This window comes from Pelophylax lessonae, assembly GCF_965119305.1.
Source record: "Pelophylax lessonae genome assembly, chromosome: 4".
Lineage (NCBI taxonomy): Eukaryota > Metazoa > Chordata > Amphibia > Anura > Ranidae > Pelophylax > Pelophylax lessonae.
Window position 1 is genome coordinate 113577936 of NC_138771.1, and position 27828 is coordinate 113605763.

The following is a 27828-nucleotide window of genomic DNA, read 5'->3' on the forward strand; positions in this document are numbered from 1 at the left end:
TTTGTAGTAGAACCGACCTCCCTGACCCTCAGAAGAGATTTTTGAAGTGCGCACTTGAGTTTTGCTTAGCGCATAACTATTTTTGGTTTAATGGTAATTTTTATAACCAAAAACGTGGCGTGGCTATGGGAGCCAAGTTTGCTCCCAGCCTCGCCAATCTTTTTATGGGGGAATGGGAGGATCGGTTCATCTATGCCCATGGGAAGAGTGAGCTAAAGATATACAAAAGGTACATTGACGACCTATTCTTCATATGGGAGGGTTCTGAAAGTACTTTGAGAGAGTTTGCCGACTCACTTAACTACAACACCAATAATATCAAATTGGAGTTCAGTTGGAGCCATGAGTCCATCCATTACTTGGATGTGGAGGTGATGTTAAAGAACAGAGCATTGGAGACTCGGGTGTATTTCAAACCCACCGACCGGAATGGGTATCTCCCCATTTACAGTGGCCACCATCACCGCTGGTTACAGAATATCCCAAAGGGGCAGTTCCTACGTGTTAGGAGGAATTGCTCCTCTGACACGAATTTTCTGACACAGTCCCATGTTCTCCGACAGCGTTTCCTGGAGAAGGGTTATGACGGTCGCAAATTGGATAGTACCATCTCAGAAGTCTTGGGCATTTCCCAGCAGGAATGCCTGGCAGAGACTGTGAGACCAGTGGACAATAAACAGGAGTGGAGCTTTCTAACGCAGTACAACTCCCAATACAGAGAGGTGGAGGACATTATTAGAAAGCATTGGGGTGTATTGAGTGTAGATAGGATTTTGGGGAGCAATATCCCATCAACACCCACTTTTGTATACAAGAAAGCACGTACTTTTGGTGACCAATTAGTGTGTAAGGTCCTTGACTCCCCCACCAAGCCTTCCATGTTTTGGGACGACAGAACTGGGTTTTATGCCTGTCGTCGCTGTAAGACATGTAGACAAGTGCAGACCCATTTACGGGGGTTTTCATCTTTTAGTTCTTCCGCGAATGGTGAGACCTTTGACATCAAAGATCTCATCACATGCCACACCACCCATGTGGTGTATGGCATGGAATGTCCGTGTGGCCTTATTTATATCGGAAGAACTAAGAGAACGATTGCAATTCGCATTTCCAAACACATTGCAAATATTCGGAAGGGTTTTAAGGACCATAATGTCTCTCTGCACTTCAAGGAGCATCATAATCAAGACCCCACTGATCTCAAATTTTGGGGTATAGAACATGTCAATCCTGTTTGGAGGGGCTCAAATAGAGTGAGAGAGCTGTCCAAGCGTGAAACGCATTGGATTTTTTTGACAAGCTCTCTGCACCCCAAAGGGTTAAATGTTGATTTAGACATCAACTGTTTTATTAGTGATTATTGACATTTAGTTTCCTCCCTTATGTTTTTGGATTTGGTCATTTCCCTTTTATTCTCAATTATTGTTGTGATTATAGATTTTAGATTAATATTTTATTATTTTATTCAATTAATGTTTTAAGGGTAAAAATATGCATTTTAAATCAATGTATATCTTAATCGATTGATTTTATGTGTATTAAGCCGCTGTTGATGTGGTTTTGCTATGTATACATAGGCTATATGATCTGCCCGTGATCCGATGGGTTGTTATTCTATTTGTATCTGTCTCCAGGGACGCTGGAGGTGATAGATAAACCTGATCGGAGATGGCAGTGACGCCATGTGTGGGCGGAAGCCCTTTGTGCATGATATGACTTCCTGTGAGGGCGGAAGTGATGACTAGAGCGGAGCGTCCCGCGCCATCCGGCTGATTGGTGCCTCCGCCCCTTCGGTTGAGTCAAATAGCGGTGACTGTTCCCGCGTGGCCACGCCCTCTGTTGAAGTCACTTGCTGACGAAACGCATCAGGGCGTGGTCACGCGGTCACGAGGTACGACCAGCGTCTGACGCCGAACCCGATGCTCGCTTCAGCCCGGTACCAGCGGCGAACCATCACTACGGGGATCGGCCTCTACACGCAGGTTTAGCCTCAATACTATTGATATGCTTGCTTTGTTTTATGTCTTGTAAGTGCAATTGCTACAGGGGATGTTTATTTTGGGAAATAAAGGAGTCTTTTAGCCATGCAGTACTGCCCTATGTGAGTTATTATTTTCACATGAATCCTTGGAACTCCCTGTGGGTCCGCCACATGTATTGACTCGATCGAGACCTATCAGGTGCCATTTGTTCTGGTGGAAATCCTGTGGAGATTGAAGGATCATTTCTCAGCCTGAGATAGGCTTGTGTTGCGGGCTCATTTCTGACCAGGTTTCTGGTGAGTGCTTTTCTATAAGGGGGAGCACCTTGGTGAGGTGGAGGGTCCGGTGTGGTGAACATCAGAAGCATCTACTTACGGTGTATGACTGCCGGTAGTGGACTCCATTGGGGCACTTTACATGAATATATGAATATATGGACTGTATTCCCTTTCCCAGTGCATTAATACAGGATTGCACATATAGTCAAACATTGCAAGATAATAATGTATGCTTACATTTTTTAATAATTCTTAATTGATTTTGTGGTACTGTTCCTCTTCACGATGCTTCAGATCTTGACAATTTTTTCGGAGCTGATCCTTTGAACAGGGGACTCCATGATATCTCAGCAGCATCCTCACAATTTTGTCTAGAATGCGGTCCTTTCTTGCATTGGATTTAGTGTAATGTCCACACTTGCCATCATAGTTCCACTTTTCCAGAAATTCCACCATATCCACCATTACTTCTAATGTCATGCGAGATGCCTTCCGCAGCATGCTTTCCATCCTCTGACATTGTGGCATTAAAATGGCAACCGGAAGAGGATGGGTGGAGACTTCAGGTCATCACTTCTGCTTGACGATTCGCTCATCGATCTTTCGCTCTGTACGAACATCTGTGGAGTTACGAACATCTTTGTAGGTAAAGATGACATAATGTGCATGCTTTCTGTATATGTACTAAAGGTTATTTAAGAGCTAGATTCGAGGTTTCGTTTCCACGTTTGTTAAACACAGATATGCATATGTACTTTGAACTACTTTCGTGATTTAACCATTGTCATTCAATGAATGTTCATGCTTGCTCACTACTGTTTGCAATCAAAATTATAGTTGGCTCATTATGTAATTGTGTAGAGCTATGCACATAAGAATTGTCATTCAACTAACTTTCTTGCTTGCTCACTGTTGTTTTAAATCAAAATTATCGTTGCCTCATTATGTAATCGTGTAAGGCTATGCACATAAGATTTGTCATTCAATCAACTTTCATGCTTGCTGGCACTAAATAATCTACAATCAGAATTGTCAGAATTGTCATTGTCATTACCATGTAATCCTTTACAGCCAGAGTTGTATAAAGTACTCGAAACCCATACTTGAGTAAAAGTACAAGTGCTCGATCAAAAAGTGACTTGAGTAGAAGTGGAAGTGCTCGATCAAAAAGTGACTTTAGTAGAAGTACTAAAGTATTCAACATTTTTTGTACTTAAGTATTGCAAGTAGTTTTTTAAAAAAGTTTGCTACTCAATTACTGAAAGTAAAAGTACTAGTAGTTTTGAAAAAAAATTGCTACTCAAGTACTGAAAGTAAAAGTACAAGTACTGTGTTATGTAGTTATTAAAGAAAGAAGTCAAAAGTTTGAACATCATATTGTTTTTTATTATTTCAAATTCAGCTTTTATTTATACATACAGTAGCATTTATTTTCGTATGCGCTGATAATACACATGTTTTGAGCTTTATGAAACCTGCCATCTTCTGTTCTGGCAGTGGTAATTTTTATAATAGTAACGAGTAACTATGCAGCACAAAAAAAAAATATTGGAGTAGAAGTATTGAAATCATCAAAAAAATGTAGTGAAGTAAAAGTGGAAGTAGGAGAAAAAAATTCTACTCCAGGAAAGTACAGATACCGCCTTTCGGTACTTAAGTACAGTAGTGAAGTAGTTCTACTGAGTTACTATACATCTCTGTGTACAGCTATACACAGTAATCAGAACATCAGGGTTTTATTTAAATAGCTAATCAAGAGCACATGTTTTTTTAATCATCTATGATTGTTCTGCAAATCACCTGATAAAAAAACCCTTTTTTTTAATTCTTTCAGGAAAAATGTCTGATTGTTTTACTTCAGCAGACTTCCTTCCTCATTTTATTGATGCTTATCGAGAACTTCCATGCCTATAGAAGATCAAATCCAAAGAATACAGAGATAGGAACATAAAACTATAAAAAAAAACTATAGAACTGTGCCACAGATTGAACCCAAATGCTAATAAGGACTATGTAAAAAAACAAAAACTAAATAGCAAAATTGGGAACCGTTTTAAAAAAAGAGTTAAATAAAATAATGGTGCAGGTGCTGATGATATATCATCAGCACCTGCTGATGATATGGTGCAGGTGCTGATGTATATCATCAGCACCTGCACCATTATTTTATTTAACTCTTTTTTTAAAACGGTTCCCAAATTTGCTATTTATATGTACAACGGTTGCAATGTTGGTTAACGACTGTCTGTCATTTCTCCAGTCTTCTGGGATAATATTGCCTTGAGATCTGTCCTCATGATCCACTGATTGATGCATATACATGATATTTTTTCACCTCAAATAGTTGTGCAAAACACAACAGCAGTAAACCACTAGATCAATTTTGGCCATAGAGAGGTTGATCTGGGTGTGGAAAATGCCAGATCTATTGGACATTCTCTACTACTCGTCTTGCCCGTGAAAGCCTGTAGTTGAAAATGATTTGCTCTTCTGACAAATATTTCATTGGGTAGGGTTTTCACAGATGTTCACCAAGAGAAAATGCATCCACAGCAGCGATTACAAAACTCAGGCCTTCAGTGTTCATTGTTTGGCAAATTTAACTGTCCATTCCTCAGGCGTGCATAGAATTCTGTTTTCTCAATGATACCTCCATCTGAATTTCGACCGTTTTTTCCAATATCAACAAAGAGAAACTCATATTTGGCATTTACTTCTGCCAGCAAAACTATACTAAAAAAACCCTTATAGTTCTGATAGTATGAGCGTCAGTTTGGGGGGGGGTTAATGCACATGTGTTTGCCATCTATGGCACCACCACAGTTTGGGAAATTCCAGGTAGGAAACTGTGATGAAAGTTATTACAATAAATTTTTGTTCTTTATGGATTGCATTAATCACATTTTACATTGCTTTATCATTTTTTTTGGACAGGAAGCAAATTACATAGTTACATAGTTACATAGTAGGTGAGGTTGAATAAAGACAATAGTCCATCCAGTTCAACCTGTGTAGGTGTGTGTGGCTGTAATCATCTCACATAGCCCTGAATGTTCTGATCCTTGAGATGTATGTCTAAGAGTCTTTTGAAAGCCACCATACTACCCGCAGAAACCACCTCTTGTGGTAGAGAATTCCCCAATCTTGTAGCCCTAACAGCAAAGAACCCCCCCCCTCCACGTTGACTGAGGTTAAAATGCTTCTCCTCTAATGGCATTGTATGCCCTCTGAGTCCTCATGCAATCCCTTCGACTGAACAGCTTTTTTTCTAAGCTGAGATCCCCATTGAGATATTTAAAAATAGCTATCATGTCCCCCCTCAGGCGTCTCTTCTCCAGGGAGAATAAATCAAGCGATTGCAGACGCTCTTCATAATTAAGGTCCTCCAATCCCCTAATTAGTTTAGTTGCCCTTCTCTGGACTCTCTCCAGCTCCAACACATGCCTCCTGAGGACTGGCGACCAGAACTGGACAGAATACTCCAGATGCGGTCGGACCAGAGTTTTATAAAGTGGAAGGATTATAGACTTATCTCTGGAATACATCCCTTTCTTTATGCATGCTAATATTCTGCTGGCTTTGGCAGCTGCCGCTTGACATTGCATGCTATTGCCTAGTCTATTATCAACCAAGACTCCCAGATCTTTCTCCATTTTTGATTCCCCCAAGGGTTTCCCTCCTAATGTGTATTGTGCTTTTATGTTTCTAGTCCCCAAGTGCAAAACCTTACACTTCTCCACGTTAAAACTCATTTGCCAAGTCGTTGCCCACTCCGTTATTTTGTCCAGGTCATCCTGTAGGATATCTGCCTTATGCTGTGCAGTTATTAACCTGGCCAATTTTGTGTCATCTGCAAAAACTGATATTGAACTCCTGATCCCGTCCTCAATGCTGTTTATGAATAAATTAAACAAGGTTGGTCCCAGGACTGAGCCTTGGGGGACCCCGCTTACTACCTCAGACCAGTCTGAGTATGCGCTGTTTATTACCACCCTTTGGACACGCCCTTTTAGCCAGTTCCGTATCCAAGAGCAAACCCTGCTGTTGATACCTGCAGACCTTATTTTATAAATTAAGCACTTATGGGGAACTGTATCAAACGCCTTAGCGAAATCTAAGTACACCACATCCACTGGTCTGCCCCTATCCAGCTCACAGCTTACCTCCTCGTAGAATGTTAAGAGATTGGTTTGACAAGAACGCCCATTTGTAAACCCGTGCTGGTTACTGCTGATGATGCTGTTGTCTTTAGCAAACTCTACGATATAGTCCCTTATCACCCCTCCAGAAGTTTACATACTATTGATGTCAAACTGACAGGCCTATAGTTTCCCGGTATATGCCTCTGACCCTTTTTGAATATCGGAATCACGTTTGCTTTCCTCCACTCCCCTGGTACATCTCCTGTCCTAATACTGTCCGCAAAGATCAGGAACAGTGGTCTAGATATAACCTTACTGAGTTCCTTGAGTACTCTCGGATGTACGCCATCCGGACCTGGTGATTTTTTTGTGTTAAGTTTATCCAGCCTTTCCCTGATTTCACCCTCTGTAAGCCATAGTGGCAAGTCCTGTGTATTACTACTAACAATACAGTCATGGTCAGTGTACCCCTCCGTTTCCTGTGTAAATACTGACGAGAAAAAAAGCATTCAGCACGGTTGCTTTTTCAGTGTCCTCTGTAACCATCCTCCCATCATCGTTAATTATGTGTGCAATATGCTCTGCCCTAGTTTTTTTTCTGTTGATATATTTAAAGAATTTCTTTGGGTTTTTTTACTATCCCCCGCTATTTGTCTCTCAAAGTTTATTTTAGCCATCTTGATTTCGTGTTTACTTTTCTTATTTGCCTCCTTGTATTGGTCGAAAGCCGATACTGTGCCCTCTGATTTATATTTCCTGAAGGCCAATTTTTTTCCCCTAATACATTTTTTAACGCTACGGTTTAGCCATCCAGGCTTGGCTTTGTCTCTTCTACATTTATTTCCCATAGGAATGCACTGCAAGATGCATTTGCTTAATATGTTCCTAAGGCATTCCCATTTTTCCTCTGTGGTCAGTGATCCCAAGGTTTGGTCCCAGTTTACCCTTTCCATCAATGAGTACAATTTTGGAAAGTTTGCCCTTCTGAAGTTTAGGGTTCTTATGTTCCCCACTTGCCTTGCTATATTGGTATTTACGCTAAATGTTATCATCCTGTAATCGCTAGAGCCCAGGTAGTCCTGGACTCCTACCTCCGAGATTAGGTCTGGGTCATTAGTGATCAATAGATCCAGGACTGCGTTTTCCCTAGTCGAAGAGTCCACCAACTGTGACATGTAATTATCCTGTAAGGTTTCTGTGAATAGACAGGCCTTTTGTGAGTGTGTAGTCCCCTCTACCCAGTCAATGTCGGGATAATTGAAGTCCCCCAATATGATGACTGATCCTAGTTTTGCCACTTTACCCAATAGTGCTAAAAATTCCAGCTCTACCTCCTCCCCTTGTTTAGGTGGCCTATAGCAAACCCCCACAATTACTTTTTCCTTTTCTCCTTCCCTATGGAGTTCTACCCACACGGATTCTAACTCCATACTCATCCCTTCCGTAATGTCACTCCTCTCTATCACCCTTACATTGTTCTTGACGTAGAGACATACTCCTCCCCCTCTTTTTCCTACCCTGTCCTTCCGGTACACCGAATACCCTTGGATATTTGCCAGCCAGTCATGTGAGGGGTCGAACCAAGTCTCCGTTATTCCCACAAGGTCTATGTCCTCCTCATGTACTAACATTTCCAACTCATCCATTTTATTAGCTAGTCTCCTGGCATTAGCATATACCCCTCTTAGTTTTACGGAAGTTAAACGTGGTTGGTGGTTATGTTTATTCCTGTTTGGTCTGAGGTTTTCCCGCACAGACCTACCAATTGACGTTATGTCCCTACTGTCGCTGCTGACTCTAATACAACCTTCTGTCCTTTGCTCCCTCCTGACTGACTCTACTTCTGAGCCCTCCCCCCGTCTCCTAGTTTAAAAGCCCCTCCAACTTGGTGGCCATCTTTCTCCCCAAAAGAGCTGTACCGTCCCCATTAAGGTGCAGCCCATCCTTACTAAAGAGCCGGTAGCCAACTCAGAAGTCAGCCCAGTTCTCCAGGAACCCAAACCCCTCCTTCCTACACTAATTCCTCAGCCACTTGTTAAGTTCCCTAATCTGCTTCTGCCTCTCTTGTGTGGCTCGAGGTACAGGCAGTATTTCAGAGAAAACCACCTTGGAGGTCCTATTCCTCAATCTATTACCTAAGTCCCTGAAATCGTTCTTTAGGATCCTCCACCTTCCTTTTACTTTGTCATTAGTGCCCACATGCACCATGACCGCTGGGTCATCCCCAGCCCCACACAATAATCTGTCTGCCAGATCTGCGATGTGCCGAACGCGGGCGCCCGGTAAACAACATACTGTTCGGCTACCGAGATCTTTTTGACAGATTGCCCTCTCTGTCCTCTTGATAATTGAATCCCCAACTACCACAACCTGTCTAACCTTTCCTGAGTCATGGCCCCCCTTCTTCCTGGAGCCACCCCTCCCCTGGCAGCTGGGGTGCCTGCTCCAGCTCTGCCACCCCTGAGTTGATATCCCCCTCAACCTGCAACTCTGCAAATTTGTTAGGATGTACCAACTCAGGGCTGGCCTCCCTGACACTCTTCCCACTAACCTTCCTAACGGTCACCCAGCTGCGTACCTCTGCTGCTTGCGTCTACTCTATTCCTCCCTCCTCTATGCTGGCCCCTGCCAGCGCCTGATGGGTAATGTCCAAGCTCCTTTCCAGGTTGTTGATGCAACGCAGTCTTGCCACTGTGTTCTCTAGATCCAGGATCTGGTCTTCCAGAGCAATAAGTCGCTCACATCTTGCACAGCAGTATTCGCCCTTGATTGGTTCATCAAGGAACTCATACATGGCACAAGAAGTGCAAATAATCCACAGTCTGAGCCATCATCTGCAGGACCATCACATAGACAGAAGAAAACAAAAAGGGATTATGCTACTAATGCCTTTCTTGTTCAAGCAACAGCAGCACTGCAAAAGAAGAGCGATGACTGTGATGCATTTGGCTGCCTAACTGCAAACAAGATGCAGAGAATGACAGAGCAACAGATACAACTAGCTGAACCATTGTTCCTGCAATTGCTTAACCTCTCTGGCGGTCTGATTATGCCAGGATTTCTGTGCTAAAAGCTGTACATTGTTTTGCATGGAAATCTGTTTTATATTTTAAAACTCGCTTCCCCTGCGATCTCCCGCTGTCCTCCACCGCCGTCCTCCAGCCATCCTCCCTCTGTCCTCCTGCTGTGTGCTTGGCCGATGCCAACACCTGTCTTCCGGTTCTCTTCCCTGCAAGCTTTGCAACGCAGGGGGGTTGAACCGGCAGCAAATTCAAAAATGTAAATAAACCAAATGACATGATACAAAGTTGTGATCCTAACGGATTACACTGTATTATGCCATTTAACCACAGGATTTCCCCTGGTGGCTTTTCCAGTGCTCTGCCTGTGCTTTTCCAGTTCTTTGTGCCTGGAAAATAGAGAACGACCATGGCATCCAAAAAGCGTTCTTTTTGCGCAAAAACGCTTTTAGACGAACTGGAAAACAGCAACAGCGAAACGGAGTTACTTGAAGAACTGAGCGATAGCGATTAATGGGAAAATTCGTCATCAGGTACGGAGTGATGACAGCGACGATTCTTATGTCTCTTTCTGGCACATAGCTCCATTGGAAATTCTGAAGAATCATTTGATATACTTCCCAAATTCTACAAGTTACATGGAATTGGAAATTCTGGGATTTTTTCTCCCCCTCCCCTACCCAGTTTTCATTCATTATCTCTGTCGCTATTTCCTTACATACACTTATATATCTTTCATAGAGATGGATAGACATCTTCTCCTGATGATGTGGTACAAACGGTCCATGAAACGCGTTGAGTTTTTTTATGTCATTACATACAGATACTCTAATACTGTTGGAACTTTGAGTCTATTGACGTTTCAATTACAACAAACCATCTTATACTATTTTTGGAAAATCGCCAAGTTGGTTTTTTTGAACACTGGATCTGAGGTGTATTTATCAGCTTTTTATCATTTTATGTATTCAATACATTTCATGTTATGTTTTCTCATTTGTATGTACAATAAATGTGTTTTTTTTTTATCTCCTGTTAGCCTGGTCAGATCTCTCATCTAAAGTCCCAACCTTTTTTTTTTTTTTTTTTTAATTTCATTGAATAGAGATGGAGACGCACGGCATATCCCTCCATGCGCCTCCTTTAAAGTCCCAACATTGCCCCCTCCTTTCCATATATGATTAGGGATGGAGAGATATTCAGCTAAACAGGTATATTTGTATTTTTTGACTGCATGTAATTGGCCTACATATTTCCCAGCCTAATATGTCATGTCAAATCCCCCTGTTACCAGTTGGGGGTTTTATGAACTGCTTTATTTACTCAATTGTCATAGGTTGTAATCATACATTCATTCAATATTCTTTATCATTTTTAGCAGTATTCTTGTGTTGCACTCAGGTGCACACTGGCTTTTGAGGGTTCTGGCTTCTGGTTGTTATCCAGGCAGCTGGGACGTGCAGTGGGCGTCCTCCCATTCTCCCTTCCCCTGTCATGGCGCGGGGGATCGGGTGGACGATACCTCTGTGAGTCGGCACCACGCCCGGCGCCAGCGTGTGACGTCATTTTGCGGCCATCACGCCGTCGCTTCGGTTTCCATCCTCAGTGCAAATTAGGCAGCCCGCGGAACAGTCCGTCTATGGCGGCTACCATGTCCGCGGTGTTTCTGCCTATGCACTGGCGTTATGCTGGGACCACAGTGTGGGGCGGCTTTCAGCAGACGCTGCACACGCATGGGCGCAGTCTGTCTCATTTCGGGTATTGTCCTTCACATTTTCTCTTCGCCTCTCTCACCCCCTGTTATTCATCACTTTATGTTCAGCATTTTGTTTGCACCATCTTATTCTCCTCCTATTGATCTTCTTACACATTTGGAGTCATCATTTTTCACCACATGGTTTACCTGATTTGGGCTACATTCCCAGTTCCCGCCCCTTTTCTTTCACCCCATCCAGTGTCACTGTCTTGTCTTTACTCATTTTTCCACCTTATAAGCAGCATTTTTATATTCTTTCACCCCATCTGGTGTTACTTTTACTATAGTCTTGTCTGTACTAATTTTTCGACCTAATAAGCAGCACTATTATATTCTAATCTAACCAACATATAATTACTATATATCATTTTTACCTTATATTTTTTTACATATAATTTTGATAGATATTCATTGTCGCTGCCCACACACACTTCCTGCACTCTATCCAATTCTGTCCATACTTATCCTGTGTGTGACGTGTTTGTCCTTGTCCGCCTGCCCTGTGTCCACCTGATTCGGTACATAAGCTTGGGAATTCAGGGATTTTTTTATCCCCCTCCCCTACCCAGTTTTCATTCATTATCTCTGTCGCTATTTCCTTACATGCACTTATATATCTTTTATAGAGATGGATAGACATCTGCTCCTGATGAAGTGGTCCGGTCCATGAAACGCGTTGAGTTTTTTAATGTCATTACATACAGATACTCTAATACTGTTGGGACTTTGAGTCTATTGACGTTTTAATTACAACAAACCATCTTACTATTTTTGGAAAATGTTTTTATTTTTTTATTTTATTCCATTTTGGAAAGAAAACACTCCAAATATAAGTGCTAAATAAATGTTAAAGTGCCAGCCAATAAAGTTGTGCAATATAATGAATATGCAATGGTGCATTAAAACAGATTAAGGAAATTTCAATATGCAGAAAAGTGCAGTCCAAACATAAAGTGCTTCAATAAAGTGCTGTAAGCTCAAACATCCAAAGGTGCCTTCTTTTTCCTTCATGCATGTGTTAACATGCACCCTTGTGCTCCCCCATTAGGTGTGTGCTCACCTGGGAATGTGTGACCTTATACTTAAGCTCGGTCAGAAACAGCTTTCTAGTCTCTAAGGACTGATATAACAGGTGTCTGTTCCTCTTTCCACTGCCGTTGTTGTATCTGTCCAGTGTGAGTGGTTGCCAAATCATATGTAAAGAAAGGAGTTCCAATAGTGCTTATATCTTAAAAACTCTATGATTTTATTTATACAAGGTAAACTCACATTTGCTGGGTGCACCAGTGCACCTACTGTATAAAGCAGACATTATACAATCTCCGTGGCACCGCATCAGCTTCGTATTCTCTGCAGCATCAATACAGTCGTCGCGTCAAGCCTGTTGCCCCTCCCCTATGTGTTACGTCCAGGGCTTTTTTTCAGCTGGAACTTGGTGGAACTCAGTTCCACCACCTCTGGCTCAGGCCCTCTGCTCCCTGCTCACCACTATCACTTGTAAACACAGAAGTCTGGCTTCTGTGTGTACACGTGACAGCTTGCTTCCTAACGGCTCCCACAGATCTGATTTCCTGAGTGCTCCCCCTCTGAGTGCAGGAAGGTGACAAGGGAGATGCAGGTGCCGGCGGTGCAGTGCAGATCCCGACACCGCCACTGCATGATCTCCCTGAAATGAGAGAGGCAGAGCCACCTACAGTGTGTAGGGAGGTACTAGAGATGGCTGGGTGCTTCAGCTTAACACAGCAACACTAGTAAGACATGTGGAAGATGGTGGGGCTTTTAAGGAGGGTGGGAGAAGATGGGGGCAGTGGAGAGGGGGGTCGCATGCAGAGGTCAGAGCAGAAGCGGGATGAAAGTCAGATGAGGATAGGGGATGCAGAGGTAAGCAGCCATGGAAGAAGGCTGAATTCTGCACGCTATGTTTAGTGCACCCCTGAACTTTGCACTCTGTATGCAGCACACCCCTGAACTCTGCACTCTGTAAGTAGCACACCCCCAATCTTTGAACCTAGCGCACCCCTGAAATCTGCACTCTATGTGTAACACCCCCCCCCCCCCAACTCTGCACTCTGTATGTAATGCACTCTTGGTGTTTAATATCTTTAGGACTCTTCCATTATTAGGGAAATTTGACCACACACACTATTTTAATTGTGTTAATTTATTCATATCACGGAATTGATATAATTTATTAGGGGGTAGATTATTCATTTTTTTTATTAGTAGAGAGACACATTGAGCATTTACATTTTTAACACACTAATATGGGAATGTGTTAAGCGCTGCCTGCTTAGATATTACAATGAAAATTAATTGTTTTACACAGACTTGGCAATTTAATAAGATATTTCTCACAGTATAGGCATACTTATAATTACACTCCAAAACACATTCTGCTACTCCTCCAGAGTATGGTGATACTACATGTGAGACTTTTTCACTGTGTGAACTGGTTATGTACTGAACATTGTATCTTATGTATTACACAAATCAAGGAATTGTGTCAAAACAATTGTATTGTAATGGTCACCTCTGTACAAGTGGTCATGGAATATAGCTTAGTGCAGCATCACCTATGGCAGCCCCAGTTCCTATAAGCCAAGCAAGCGTAGCCTACTGGCACATGACTGCCAGGCCATCCAGGCAGAGAGATTGTCAGCAAACAGGCAAAGGCTCAGTCCAGAAGTAAACGGGGTTTGTGGTAATCCGTAATGGGCCTCAGAAATGCCGGAGCAGATGATATACCTAGCCACACAGTATTGTGTATATTAGCACAACTTGTGGGTTAGAAAAAGGCATTGAGTAGCCGTTGGATAGGTATACAAAATTGAAAAAACAAAAATTGTGGGGGTGGTCCAGAATGGAGCCCTCCCACAGAAAACCAACTAAGGATACTCAAGCAATGAAGTAGTGCAAAAAAGTAAATTTTATTGAGGCACTTGTGCCTGTGAAAGTAAAAATAGGACAAAATGCAGGGCAATGGAGAGACACACTGCAATGACACTGTTTAAAAACATAAAATAAAAAGTGGCACTGAACACATAAGAAAATAGGACTGGAGCATGTCAAATATTACATGAGAATATACCGATATATTAGCTGAAATTGCTGATACACCCAAGGGTGATATAAGGCCTTAAAACCAGCTAATGGGTAAATGACTCAAAATGACCTGACATACCACACGGCATATGTCGAACAATGAAGTCGGCACAATTGCCGGAGGTATGTAATAACCTCTATGGATGCATCCAATAACACAACCTAAGGACGTACTCCTGTGAAATGTTAACCCGCTGTCGCCTCAGTAGCTCACAGTATTCCTGTATGGGTATGTGCATAAAACAGGAAAAACTGTGGATCGTACAGTCCTCTCAGAGGAGAGATGTAAGGGGGCTGTGGGCTCCAAATGAAAAGGGACAGAGGATTGATCAAAGGAAGTTGGTAAATGGATATGATGGTCAGCTGCTTGAGTCCCGTGAAGCCTCGGATCCGCTGCTACGTGTGCCAGTAAGGGGAGGATGTCCTCATGTGGCAAACTTAAGCGCAGGAAGCAGGGGAAATGTTCCACAAGTATTTGAGTAAGTACAGCTTTACCTGCAGATGTTAGGTGGGTATGCGGTCCGACTGGGCTCTAAGCGGGATCCATGGAGGAATGAAGCTCCGTCCCAGTCCCGTTGTGCTGTGCAGTCCGGTCCACTAGCTTCTTCCGTGCGGCGTTCAACCCAAGTGTCGGCTACCACGGCATGAAGGATTCAGTGGCTTCCTGGTATGAGTGGGAAACGTCACTTCCGGTTAGTACGATCCGCCGGGTGCCTGGTAAGGGGAACAGCCGCTGACAGTGACCATAGGGATGACAAGCAATGTGGATGATGCTGCACAGGGGGACACAATGTGCGGGGTGCCACAACAACAAGGCTGACGCGTTTCACCGACAGGCAGTCGGTTTCTTCAGAGCTAGTGGTGTTGTCCAGGGTGCCCGCCTTTATGTTGCACATAATTGGCTGCAGTGAATTAACCATGTCATCACCGTTGCGGCGCTTAACCCATTCAGGGGATACCTGTAGATAGCAACCCCCCAATGGATCAAAAGCATCCGTATCTTTGGCTAAGGTGAATGTACCAATCATAAAGGGTGGCACCGCAGGAAATGTCAGCATTCATTTTAATGAACAAACAAGATAAAAATACTGCATGATGCATGTACAATTATACTGTAAACACAAAATAAAAAATAAAAGTTAAAGGTCTGTGTGATTGCCACCACCGTGGGAACTCATATAAAAAGGGGGGAGATTATCCATATCATATAGAATCTGAATAGTACCTAAGTTAGACAGGCTAGAAAAAATCACAGTATTGATGACCTATGATTAGGGAGGTCTGTGTACTGAGCTATCTTGGAATACCAAGGAGTGTAAACGGAACCGTACCCCTCCCATCAGGGCACCCAGGGGGTGCACCCAGAGGGCCTGATTCATGCATTGAGAAAAGGCTGGAGGTTGAATTCAACATTTAAGCCATGGGGTACCCGGGACCCCATCATGTATATCCACATCTTTTCTTTTTGAAGGAGGACATTATCAAAGTCCCCCCTTCTAGCTGGCAATTTTAATGCATAGATCCCCCTAACTTTCAGGCCCTCCGGGTCAGCCCCGTGGTGCTCTAAGAAATGGAGGGGCACGGTTCTGTTATCTACCTTTTTCCTGATGTCAGAGATATGTTCCAAAATCCGCACCTTGAGCTGGCGTTTCGTCTTATCGATGTACGATTTTTTACAGGGGCAGATAAGTTCGTAGATAACGCGCTCTGTTTGGCAGTTTATGAAACTGTTAATGGTAAACTCCCTCTGTCCATCACAGCTTGAAAAAGTTTTACATTTTAGGACCGATTTGCAGATCGTGCATCTTCCGCATGGGAACATGCCTTTTAGTCTAGGCAGTGAGGTAAGCCAATTGTCTTCCCCTCGTGAGCGTGTGAACTCTGAATGACAGAGGTTGTCCCTAAGGCTCGGTGCCCGTTTAGCTGTAAGTAGGGGACGTGGTCCAACGATGCGTTCAATTGGGGGAGAAATTGTAAGGACTTGCCAATGTTTGTTCAACACTGTCCTAACCTGCTCCCACCGAAAGGTGTGATAATGCGGGGATGGGTAGTCTCTTTAGAAGTTTTTTTAGAAGTTGAATTGTCACCATTGCCAAGGAGGGTTGTCCTGGGTCTCAATGCCACTTTTTTGCGGGCTCGTTTGATAGTCTGATGTGTATAGCCCCTTAGCTCAGTCCAGACAGAAGGTAGAAACGTGGCCAATAAACAGGCCAGGCTTAGTATAGGCAACAGGCTGAGGCAACACTGCACTAGTGTGGCAGTGACCAAGGACACTAAGTGGTGCGGTGGTGATCAAGAACACTTTAACTGTTGTGGCAGAGATCAGTGACACTGCAACTGGTGCGGTGGCCATCAGGGACAATATGAGTGGCATGGCAGTGATTAGAAACAATATGACTAGTGTTGCGGTGATCAGGGACACTGTAACTGGTGTGGCCGTGATCAGGGACAATATGACTGGTGTGGTGATCATCAGAGACACTGTAACTAGTTTGATGGACATAAGGGACACTGTAACTGGTGTGGCGATAATCAGGGACAAAATTACTGGTGTGACAGTAATTAGAGACACTGTAAGTGGGCGGTAGTTATTAGGTACACTGACTGTTGAGGCAGTGATTAGGCACATTGTGAGTGGGTGTTGGTGATTAGGGACACTGTGAGTGAACTGTGGTCATTAGGGACACTTTGAGTTGGTGGAATTATTGGAGACTCTATGAGTGGATGGCAGTGATTAGAGACACTGACTGGTGTTAGCGGTGATTAGGGATACTGTGAGTGGACTGCAATGATTAGGGACACTGACTGGTAGGAATTAGGGACACTGTGAGTGGGTGGCAGTGATTAGGGACACTGTGAGTCACAGGCGGTGATTAGGGACAATGTGAATAGGTGATGGTGATTAAGGACACTGTGAATAAACTGCATTGATTAGGAACACTGTGAGTGGGTGGTGGGGATTAAAGATACTGACTGACAGCACTGATCTGGTGACACTGTGGCCCTGACATGCAGTGATATTGGAGCAGCCAGCCATTGTACATGGTAACCACCACAGCAGTACGATGTCACCTTAGTGACACTGCACTTGCACTGGAGACAGTATTCACAAAAAAAAAAAAAATTAACAGTTTTTTCATATATGCTGTCTGTAAAAACAATCATTGATTAACGGATACAATCGTTGATCAGTGTATTGTAACAGGCCCTGCCGTCAGAATACAGTCTCCCAGTGGAGTAGGTTCCTCTAGCCATTTCATTTGTGCAGATGGAGGAACCTGTTGGCTTTTGCTTGAACCAGTTATCACTCAGCTTAGAAGCACAAGATGGATACTTCTGTTTAAAAGCAGGAAGATATTTATCCTTGTGCAGAGCTTAAGAAAATAAAAAGAGAAAAACAGCCAATAACAAGTTTCATTCAGCAAACCATCTTACCATTATGCAACACCCTGGTGATAAAGTAAAAAGAGCCACCAGTGCCACAATGGAAATACAAGGAATCCCATCCCGAAAATGTTCCAGAGTCCTACAGAATAGAGGTTAGACAGAAGACTGCCAAACCCCTGGAACAAATAAGCAGACTATCAGTCTTGTCATCCTGATTATTTGTCCTGGGCTGGTGCCACTGGTGCCTGCTACCACCAACGATGGTTCCTCTCTCTGGAGCATATTTTCAGAGGGCACAGGAGAAAAAAAAAGTAGGAATTTTAAACTTTTCACTAAGAATTTGGTGTCTGTGCTCTCGGCAGGACCCAGAACTGGAAGTGACCTGCCAGAAGCCCTCCCCCTTCTACCTTGTGGTCCATGGACCAAAACTTGAGGTCTGACCCAATTCCCTGGGCCTCTGCCAGAAATGATACCCAACCCTGCTGGTCAGGGGGTTGCACCGTAAAACTAATGATCAGTCAGAGGAGCCCACAGCTCCCAAGAGGACTGGGCTTAGGAAAGTCCTGGATCCCCATGGATTATGAGAAGGGACTGCCCAGACTTCACCTTCTTTCTACACTGAGGGATGTCTAGATGCCTAAAATGAATGAAAGGGATTGTCCTCTCTTGAAGGTAAGCTGCCCATTTCCAAATAGTATAGGGGAAAGCACCAAGAGAGCTTCTCTCTCCCACCACTCAGAGTTTCAACAGAACGCCCCCCCCCCCCCAGTGGAGGAGACTCAAATACTGAATACAGACTATGCCAATCAATGCCCTTTTTAAGTCTTACCTGTTTTGTTTTCCTGCCTCTAGAAGATGGTGTCATTTTCTTTCATATGCTTTCCTGGATAGATAACATGGGAGATACTAGATATAAATTGTGGAGTTCATTTTGATATATTTTTCTATCTATACTGTATATAGGGTGGGGCTGGCCCACCAGTGGATCATTCTCTATTGGGCCCTATCTCCTTTGAACCCTGTGCCTTGTCTAATAAGCATTCAGATGCTGGACCCTTAAATACTTTCCCAGAGTCTCCAACTGGGCTGCACCACCTAATCAGTAAAATCTTTGCCTTTTTTGGATTAGTTGCTTTCAGTTCCCAAATATTAAACTTCATACATTGCAGTTAATTATGATGAAACATACTCAGTAAATTATTCAAAAATGTTTTATCTATTTTTCTATCTTTTTTTTTTTTTTTTTTTTTAGAATAATTTAATTATTCTAGATCTTTTCCTAATTTTCTGCATTTTAAAATTGCCATCAATATCTGATTACATCATTGTCGGGGGAAGCTTTTCCTTTAAAATCTTTTTCAGCACTGTTTCCATGTGTTGCTTTCACAACCAATCTTATGTTTTAAGTGCAGCTGATGATGCATAAATAGAATTGTGGGTGAGGCAAAATCCATCAGAGGAGGATGAGTTTCATTCTGAGGCCACTCACATTCCTCTCATCCTCTCATGCTTCACTACATTCTGGGAAAAAGCACAAGACAGCCTGTACCCATACATTGCTGTGAGACAACAGATTCTTAACCAGCAGAGCGCACTAAGTGGTTACAAGGTTATAAAAGAATATGCATACATGGAAATATAGGATGCATTTATAGCATGAATAACATCACCGCTGGATGCTGTAGTCAAACTGTTTTCGAACAAGTATTGGTAGCAAAAGTTACATCTACACAGCCACAAGTGACTTTTCTAAACGTCTGTGGTTGTAAATCAGTTGGTTAGATGTACATGAGCTATGAGATACTAAAAGGAAATAATTCTTCAGTTGTTACTAAATAAGTGACTGATATGGGACAATGCAATTGGATATCACACTTGAACATGACACATTACCATACATGTTGCAATAAGTAACATGTTTGGAAGCTAACTGTTTATGTGACATATACACTATATTATCAAAAGTATTGGGACACCTGCCTTTACACGCACATAAACTTTAAAGGCATCCCTGTTTTAGTCCATAGGGTTCAATATTGAACTGGCCTCCCCTTTGCAACTATAACAGCTTCACCTCTTCTGGGAAGGCTGTCCACAAGGCTTAGGAGTGTGTCTGAGGGAAGGTTTGACCATTCTTCCAGAAGCGCATTTGTGAGGTCAGGCACTGATGTTGGACAAGAAGGTCTGGCTTGCAGTCTCTGCTTTAATTCATCCCAAAGGTGTTCTATTGGGTTGAGGTCGGAACTGTGCAGGTGTCACATACCTGATCTGAGGCCAAGGTGCTGAGAGGGCTCCCCTTGTGGCTAAGTGTGGCACACCCCTGAAGGTGGTACAGGAGGTGTAGCGCCAAAAGTAGCACAGGTTGCCAACAGGGTGCAGAAGAGCTGAGCCGGTGGAGACCTGGAGAGTGCCGGGAAGTGCTGGATACACGGCAAAGTTGGACATTTCTTAAGAGCTCCAGAGGAGCTGGGCAACCTTGTGCTCAATGGAAGCAGTAATAAAGTCCAGGCTGAGGGTCAAACAGTGGAAGTCAATCTGAGGATATTGCAGGTAGCAAAACAGGAACTAGCCAAGGTCTTTAAGCCAGGAAGCAGGCAGGAGAAGGTAGCAAGGTCTGTATTGTGTGTCGGGGTCATACACAGGAGGACTGACAGGTAACAAAGAGAAGTCCTTGAGGCAAGCCGGGGTCTTACACAGTAGATCAACGGGAGCAAGATTGGTGGAGCAAGCCAGAGGGTCAATGCCAGGAGGAGGAGATCAAGCAGAGTCAGGAGCAAGCTGGGTCAAAACAGGAAAATCCAAGAGAAGTATACAGGAGCTCAGAAACACAGGAAGGCTGACGATAATTCAGCAATCTGGAGGATTCCACAGCAGTCTTTTATAGGCCAGCAAGTGGCTGCATCTGTTACGCATTGTGTGCGCCATTGCGTAGATGCATTTGCCAATTCGTGCATTTGCGCCACTGCGTACGCCTGCTCGCTTCTCCCACTCCAGGGCATACAGGGATGCCCCGGATGAGCCCATTTGTACTACTGGGAACATTGCCAGTTCTCCTATGGCCATTTCCCTGACAGCATCCATGTCTTTATGGACCTTGCTTTGTGCACTGGTGCGCAGTCATGTTGGAATAGGAAGGGCCATCCCCAAACTGTTCCCACAAAGTTGGAAGCATAAAATTGTCCAAGATGTCTTGGTATGCTGATGCCTTAGGAGTTCCCTTCACTGGAACTAGGGGGCCAAGCCAAACCCGTGGAAAACAACCCCACACCATAATCCCCCCTCCATCAAATTATTTTGACCAGTGCACAAAGCAAGGTCCATAAAGACATGGATGAGCGAGTGGAGGAACTTGACTGGCCTGCACAGTCCTTACCTCAAGCCGATAGAACACCTTTGGGGTGAATTAGTGTGGAGATTGCGAGCCAGGCCTTCTCCTCCATTGCCTGACCTCACAAACGCGCTTCTGGAAGAATGGCAATATATTCCCATATACACACTCCTAAACCTTGTGGACAGCCTTCCCAGAAGTTGAAGTTGAAGCTGTTATAGGAAAAAAGTGTGATATCGCGCTAACCAAATAGAGACAGAGCTGCCAGCACTAAACAACTGAAAATACAGATTGAAAAAATAAATAGATAAATAGTAAGTGCAGCGCTAAATGTGATAAATGAAACACCACATACACAAAAAACATGATCATGAAATCACATATACATATGGTAACCTTGACAGTCCCATAGGGTGTTGTATGTAATACATATAGTGAAACGACTGAAATAAAAATATTGTGACATCAACTAAAAAAATAGTAGGAAAACCATAAACAGTCACAAAAAGTGAAGGAATGATCCAGCTCAGGAAAAAGGTGGTAAAAGTATATTCAGATTCCGTCACCAGATGGAACAAATAAAATGGTCGCTCACCGGAAAATATGGACCTATAATGTCATATGACAAACAGGTCAAACAGGCTTCACAGATAAGCTCTTGGATTCCTCCTTAGGATAACCTTGGATGTTATTCCGGGCTCACAATGAGTGGGGAGGAGGAAGAGTGAATCCCTCATTCACCATAACACATAAAAGCCAAAAGGAAAAGGCACATAGTGTAAAACTGCTTAAAAGGAAATGTATTAAAAAGCAGGTGTGTACTTACAGACATCCAATGGTAAACCAGCAATACAGTCAAGAAAAATGGTCTACAGGGAGATTCGTCTTATTAGACATTCTCAAAGGATATTGCTCATAATTATGGAGGAATCACACATATTTATAGGCCCCTAATAGAGTCCAAATCGTATCCCACCTGTGTTTCAGCTGCCTGTCACAGCCATAACAGCCACTATGTAGACCATTTGTCTTGACTGTATTGCTGGTTTACCATTGGATGTCTGTAAGTGCACACCTGCTTTTTAATAAATTTCCTTTAAGCAGAATGAGGGATTCACTATTCCTCCTCCCCACTCATTGTGAGCCTGGAATAACATCCAAGGGCATCCTAAGGAGGAATTCAAGAGCTTATCTGTGAAGCCTGTTTGACCTGTATGTCATATGACATTATAGGTCCATATTATCCGGTGAGCGCCCATTTTATTTGTTCCATCTGGTGACGGGATCTGAATATACTTCTACCACCTTTTTCCTGAGCTGGATCATTCCTTTACTTTTTGGGACTGTTTATGGTTTTCCTACTAATTTTTATGGGACTTTAGTTGATGTCACAATATTTTTATTTCAGTCCTTTTTATTATATGTATTACATACAACACCCTATGGGACTGTCAAGGTTACCATATGTATATGTGATTTCATGATCATGCTTTTTGTGTATGTGGTGTTTCATTTATCACATTTAGCGCTGCACTTATTATTTATCTATTTATTGAAGCTGTTATAGCTGCTAAGGGTGGGCCAACTCAATATTAAACCCTACGGACTAAGACTGGGATGCCATTATAGTTCATGTGCGTGTAAAGGCAGGCATTCCAATTCTTTTGATAACATAGTGTATATGTGACATATTTGCCAGGATACCACATAAAAAAATAATAATAAATATTTCAAATAGGATTGCACATGTTCAGCTACAGTATATAGCATTTTATTCAGTTAAGTGTACAAAAAAAATAAATAAAGACTTCTTGATATAATGTACAAAGGATGTATATGGAATAAATGTAATCCACAATATGGTAATGCTATTTAGAATATTTAAGAGAAAGTGGATATATGGATATATGCATATAGTTAATCAAATTATTGGTGTATGTACTGTAGGTTGATTTTATTTATTTATTTTGGTGATTTTTAGTTTTGTGTTTGCTTTTCTTTTTTTTTTTTTTGTGTGTGTATTTAATTGCTATTTGTGAACTGTTACTTTAAAGTGTTTGTAAGTGAATTTTTAAAATAACAAATATGTCTCACTTACCTGCTCTGTGCAATTGCTTTGCATAGAGCAGTCCCGATCCTCCTTTTCTTGGGTACCCTCCCAGCACTCTGGACCCCTTCCCCTTGCCGAGCGCCCCAACGGCAAGCCACTTGCTATGGGGGCACTCTTGTGTGCTTGCTCCTGAGCCAGCTCTCTGTGTCCAAAAGACACAGAGAGTGCGGCTCAGCCCCGCCCCACCAACCAATGGCTCCTGCTGCTGCATCTCAGCCAATGCGGAGGGAGAGACCAAAGAGATCAGCTGTTCTCATGCACATCGCTGGTTCAAGTTCGGGCTTAGGTAAGTATTGGGGGGGGGGGGGGGGCTGAGGGAGGAGCTGCACACTGAAGGTTTTTTTACCTTTTTTTCTTTATTCTTGTAAAATTTCAAACTAATGAAAAATAAAAGGAAGTTCAAAGGTGCTCATTTTTTATACAGTGTTGCACAGGCAAATAGGCTGCTAATATTGCAAAGGAAGTTGCACTTTGCCTGAGAATTTTCCCCAAGAGATGAATGAATATGGCAAAGTTTCATTAGCAAATGAATGATAAGATAGGATAAAAAACACCATTTTTGCTTGAACATGATTAGAAAATGGAGGTCAGCAGTGCCGCACCTCATTCTCTAAGCTTTGGGGGGGGGGGGGGAGTGCCTTTAAAGAGAACAGGCTGAATAAGAAACAGGTGACAATACAAATTAACTAGTGACAATACAAATTAATACAATGTGAAAGAAGTGCTCATAAAGTCCCATATGTTGTGCTGTCTTCCTTTAAAATAAATCACTTAAAGAAACACCCGTGACTTGTGAGAATATCCAGTCCTCCACCGGCATCCACATGCACAGTCCACTCACCAGATTTGAAGGACCCCCACTACAGGTAGTCAACACCAGCTTTAATGTAGTGTTCAGGCATGTGTGACCTCCCATATCAGATGGTCAACACCAGCTGTTAGGCCAAACAAAGTGCTTCCTCCACTATGAAGGTGATCACAGTGGAGGAAGCACTGTGTTTGGCCTAACAGCTGGTGTTGACCATCTGATATGGGGGGGTCACACATACCTGACCACTATGTTATTTGACGGCTCCGATAATTGGTCTAAAGCTGGTGTCAACTACCTGTAGTGGGGGTCATTCAAATCTGGTGAGTGGACTGTGCATGTGGATGCCGGTGGGGGAGTGGACATTCTCACCATTCACGGGTGTTTCTTTAAGTGATTTATTTAACCACCTCCCACCCGGGCCATAGCACATATATGGCCGGGTGGGAGTCTCGTCCTTCTGAATAGACGTTCCGGAACGTCCTTCAGAAGGAGAGAGATTGCGCCGCCGCGGGCACGCGCAGCGGCGCGATCTCAATGTGCCTGTGTCCCTAGGACACAGAGCAACAAGCCTCGGCAGGAGGGCCCTGTGATTGGCCCTCCTGATCACATGACGGCTGTGACCAATCACAGCCGTCATGTAATGTCAATACAGCCGTTGTAACGGCTTCGATCTCTTCTCCTCCTGACAGATCCTGTCAGTGAGGAGAAGATCATAGGATCGATTCTGCAGCCGGGGTGATCAGTGAGTATTTCTAATTACTCACTGATCACAGGGGGGGTCTGTGCTGGTAATCAGATGATTGATTACCAGTGCAGCCCTGGGGGGAGGGGATGCCACTAGAGCCACCAGGGATGCCCACCCATGACCACCAGGGATGCCCACCATGGCCACCAGGGATGGCAAACAGGGCTCAGAGAGCCTGCCAGTGGTGCCCCCCTATCAGTGCTGCCCACCAATGCCATCTATCAGTGCTGCCCACCAGTGCCCGTTATTGCCATCTATCAGTGCCGCCCACCAGTGCCCATTATTGCCCACCAGTGCTGCCTATCAGTGCCCATCAGTGCCCCCCATCAGTGCCAATCAGTGCTGCCCATCAGTGCCACCCATTAGTGCCCATCAGTGCCACCTATCAGTGCCCATCAGTGCCGCCGATCAGTGCCCATCAGTGCTGCCTATCAGTGCCCATCAGCGCTGCCTATCAGTGCCCACCAATGCTGCATATCAGTGCTATCTCTCAGTGCCACATATCAGTGCCCATCAGTGCTGCATATCAGTGCTACCTATCAGTGCCCATCAGTGCTGCATATCAGTGCCACCCCATCAGTGCCACCCCATCAGTGCCACCCCATCAGTGTCTCCTCATCAGTGCCTGTCAGTGCGGCATCATCAGTGCTCATCAGTGCAGGAAAAAAATTATCTATTTACAAAATTTTATAACCTAAACAAAAAAACTTTTTTTTTTTTTTCAAACTTTTCGGTCTTTTTTTATTTGTGCACCAAAAAAGAAAAAACCTGGCGGTGATCAAATACCACCAAAAGAAAGCTCTATTTGTGGGGAAAAAATGACACAAATTTGGTTTAGGTACAGTGTTGCATGACCGCGCAATTGTCATTCAAAATGCAACAGCGCTAAAAGCTGAAAATTGGTCTGGGAAGGAAGGGGGTTTAAGTGCCCAGTATTGAGGTAGTTAAAGAAAGACAGCACAACATATGGGACTTTATGAGCACATTTTTCACATTGTATTGATTTTTATTGTCACTGGTTGTTTATAAGCGTGCTCTACCTGTTTCTCATTTATCTTCTGGCATTTATTTGCTTTCAGACAGGCCACTCTAAGCCACCAACCATTTAGTATAAGCATTGTTATCATTCAATACACTTGTTTGTTATTGGTTTATCCTGTGCGCAAGTGCAGAGGTGTATGTGCACTCTAATTTAAAGAGAACAGGCTATTTGCCTCTATTAATTCAACCCCTATATTTCTAAAGCAACCACTGATCTGAAAGGCTTGGAAAAAAAAATAAGACGATGACTGGAAACCTGAGCAGCAGACTGTACAGATCATTTACAATAGACAATACCACCTACTGCCTGTTGGTTGGAAAATTCATCACGTTATCTTGAAGTTACACATATATCATAAGCCTCTTAACAAGCTGTCTCAGTTTTTTTGTTGGAAGTTCTGATGAAGTTACACAGAGTCCAGAGGAAATATTAACTTTATTAACAATGAAAAATTATTTTAAGAAGAAGCTTTCCCTACTGACTGCAAACCAGTGCTTGGTTTTTGGGTGCATTTTATTTGTCTTCATTATGACCTTAAAATATTCCTTCATGGACTGTGACCTGGATACTTCCATCCAAATTGGGGATCGGCATATTGCGCACTTTCGATATCACCACTACATGGCATGGAACTTGTCGGTCAGTGACAGAATGAACTGTACTAAAATTATTGAAGGTGACTTGGATGAAGTAAAACAGACTTTGCGTGGCAAAAGAAAAGGAAAAGCTATCAGCAATGATGCAGACTACATAAAACTAGCCAAAGACTGCACAACATTTAAAAAAATGAGGAAGTATATTCTGTTTAGTCTGAGCAATGAAGAAAGACAATACCCCATTGCCTACTCCATGGTGATCCATGGTGACATTGAGTTGTTTGAGAGACTATTAAGAACAATTTATACTCCTCAGAATATTTACTGTGTGCATATAGATCAGAAATCCCCAGATACTTTTCATCAGGCTGTGCAAGCTATAGTTTCCTGCTTTGACAATGTGTTTGTTGCATCTAAGCTGGAAAGGATAGTATATGCTTCATGGTCACGTGTCCAGGCTGATCTGAACTGCATGGAAGACCTACTGAATAGTACTGTAGAATGGAAATACCTTATCAATACCTGTGGAGCAGATTTCCCATTGAAGACTAATGCTGAAATGGTTACAGCTTTAAAGTCATTGAAGGGGAAAAACAGCATGGAGTCTGAACCACCACCTGGACATAAAAAACTGAGATGGGAATACCACTACAATGTTACAGATAACATTGTGAGGACTGATGTTAGGAAAAAGCCACCACCCTTAAATGTGCCTATTTTCAGCGGCAATGCATATGTAGTGCTCACCAAAGAATTTGTGAAATCTTTGTTTAAAATAGACTTCGCAAGAGAATTTATGGACTGGGCAAAGGACACCTACAGCCCTGATGAGTTCCTCTGGGCTACACTTCACAGGGTTCCTTGGATGCCTGGATCGGTTCCCCAGCACAGAAAATATGACACATCAGACTTGAATGCACTAGCAAGGTTGGTGAAATGGGGAGGCCATGAAGGGGACATTAAGAAAGGAGCCCCTTATTCTGCATGCACTGGGGAACACAGAAGAGATGTGTGTGTGTATGGGACTGGGGATCTGCACTGGATGCTTCAGCAGCATCATTTCTTTGCCAACAAATTTGACATAAAGTTAGATGATAATGTTATTCAGTGTTTAGAGGAGCATTTAAGGTTCAAGTCTTTCCATGGAATGATCATGTAACAGATAATGCTGTTTTGAAAAACTGATTTATTTTGTACACTTATTATTGCATGTGGCATTAATGTTTGACTTTTGGATTAACATCTTTGCATTTTTGCTTGATGTGTTTTCCATTAAAATCAATGAAAAGACATCAAAACACATCACAATGTATGCATTAAGACGTATTATTGTGCATCGTCTTAATTTACTTTTTTTGGGGAAAATTATTTTTATTCATTTTAAGACTTTATACAAGCACTGTATCATAGATACCTAGCACTCCAAAAGAAAATAATTATAATGACAATCACTGGCGCAGCCAGGTAACAAAAAGAACAAAAAAAAAAAAAAAAAAAATGACTTACCCATCAAACCCCACCCCCAGCGC

General features: G+C 43.0%; 1 protein-coding gene across 1 annotated transcript in view; it reads left to right on the forward strand.

The window, feature by feature from the left end:
- Positions 1-27458, forward strand: part of LOC309552536 (beta-1,3-galactosyl-O-glycosyl-glycoprotein beta-1,6-N-acetylglucosaminyltransferase 3-like) — a gene marked incomplete at its 3' end in the record, with an annotated part of 88819 nt that extends 61361 nt beyond the window's left edge. Inside the window, exon 2 of the mRNA XM_082253491.1 lies at positions 26616-27458. Within this exon, the coding sequence (XP_082109617.1) occupies positions 26616-27458 (843 nt within the window). The remainder of the gene's footprint in view (positions 1-26615) is intronic.
- Between the last annotated feature and the right edge of the window lie 370 nt (positions 27459-27828).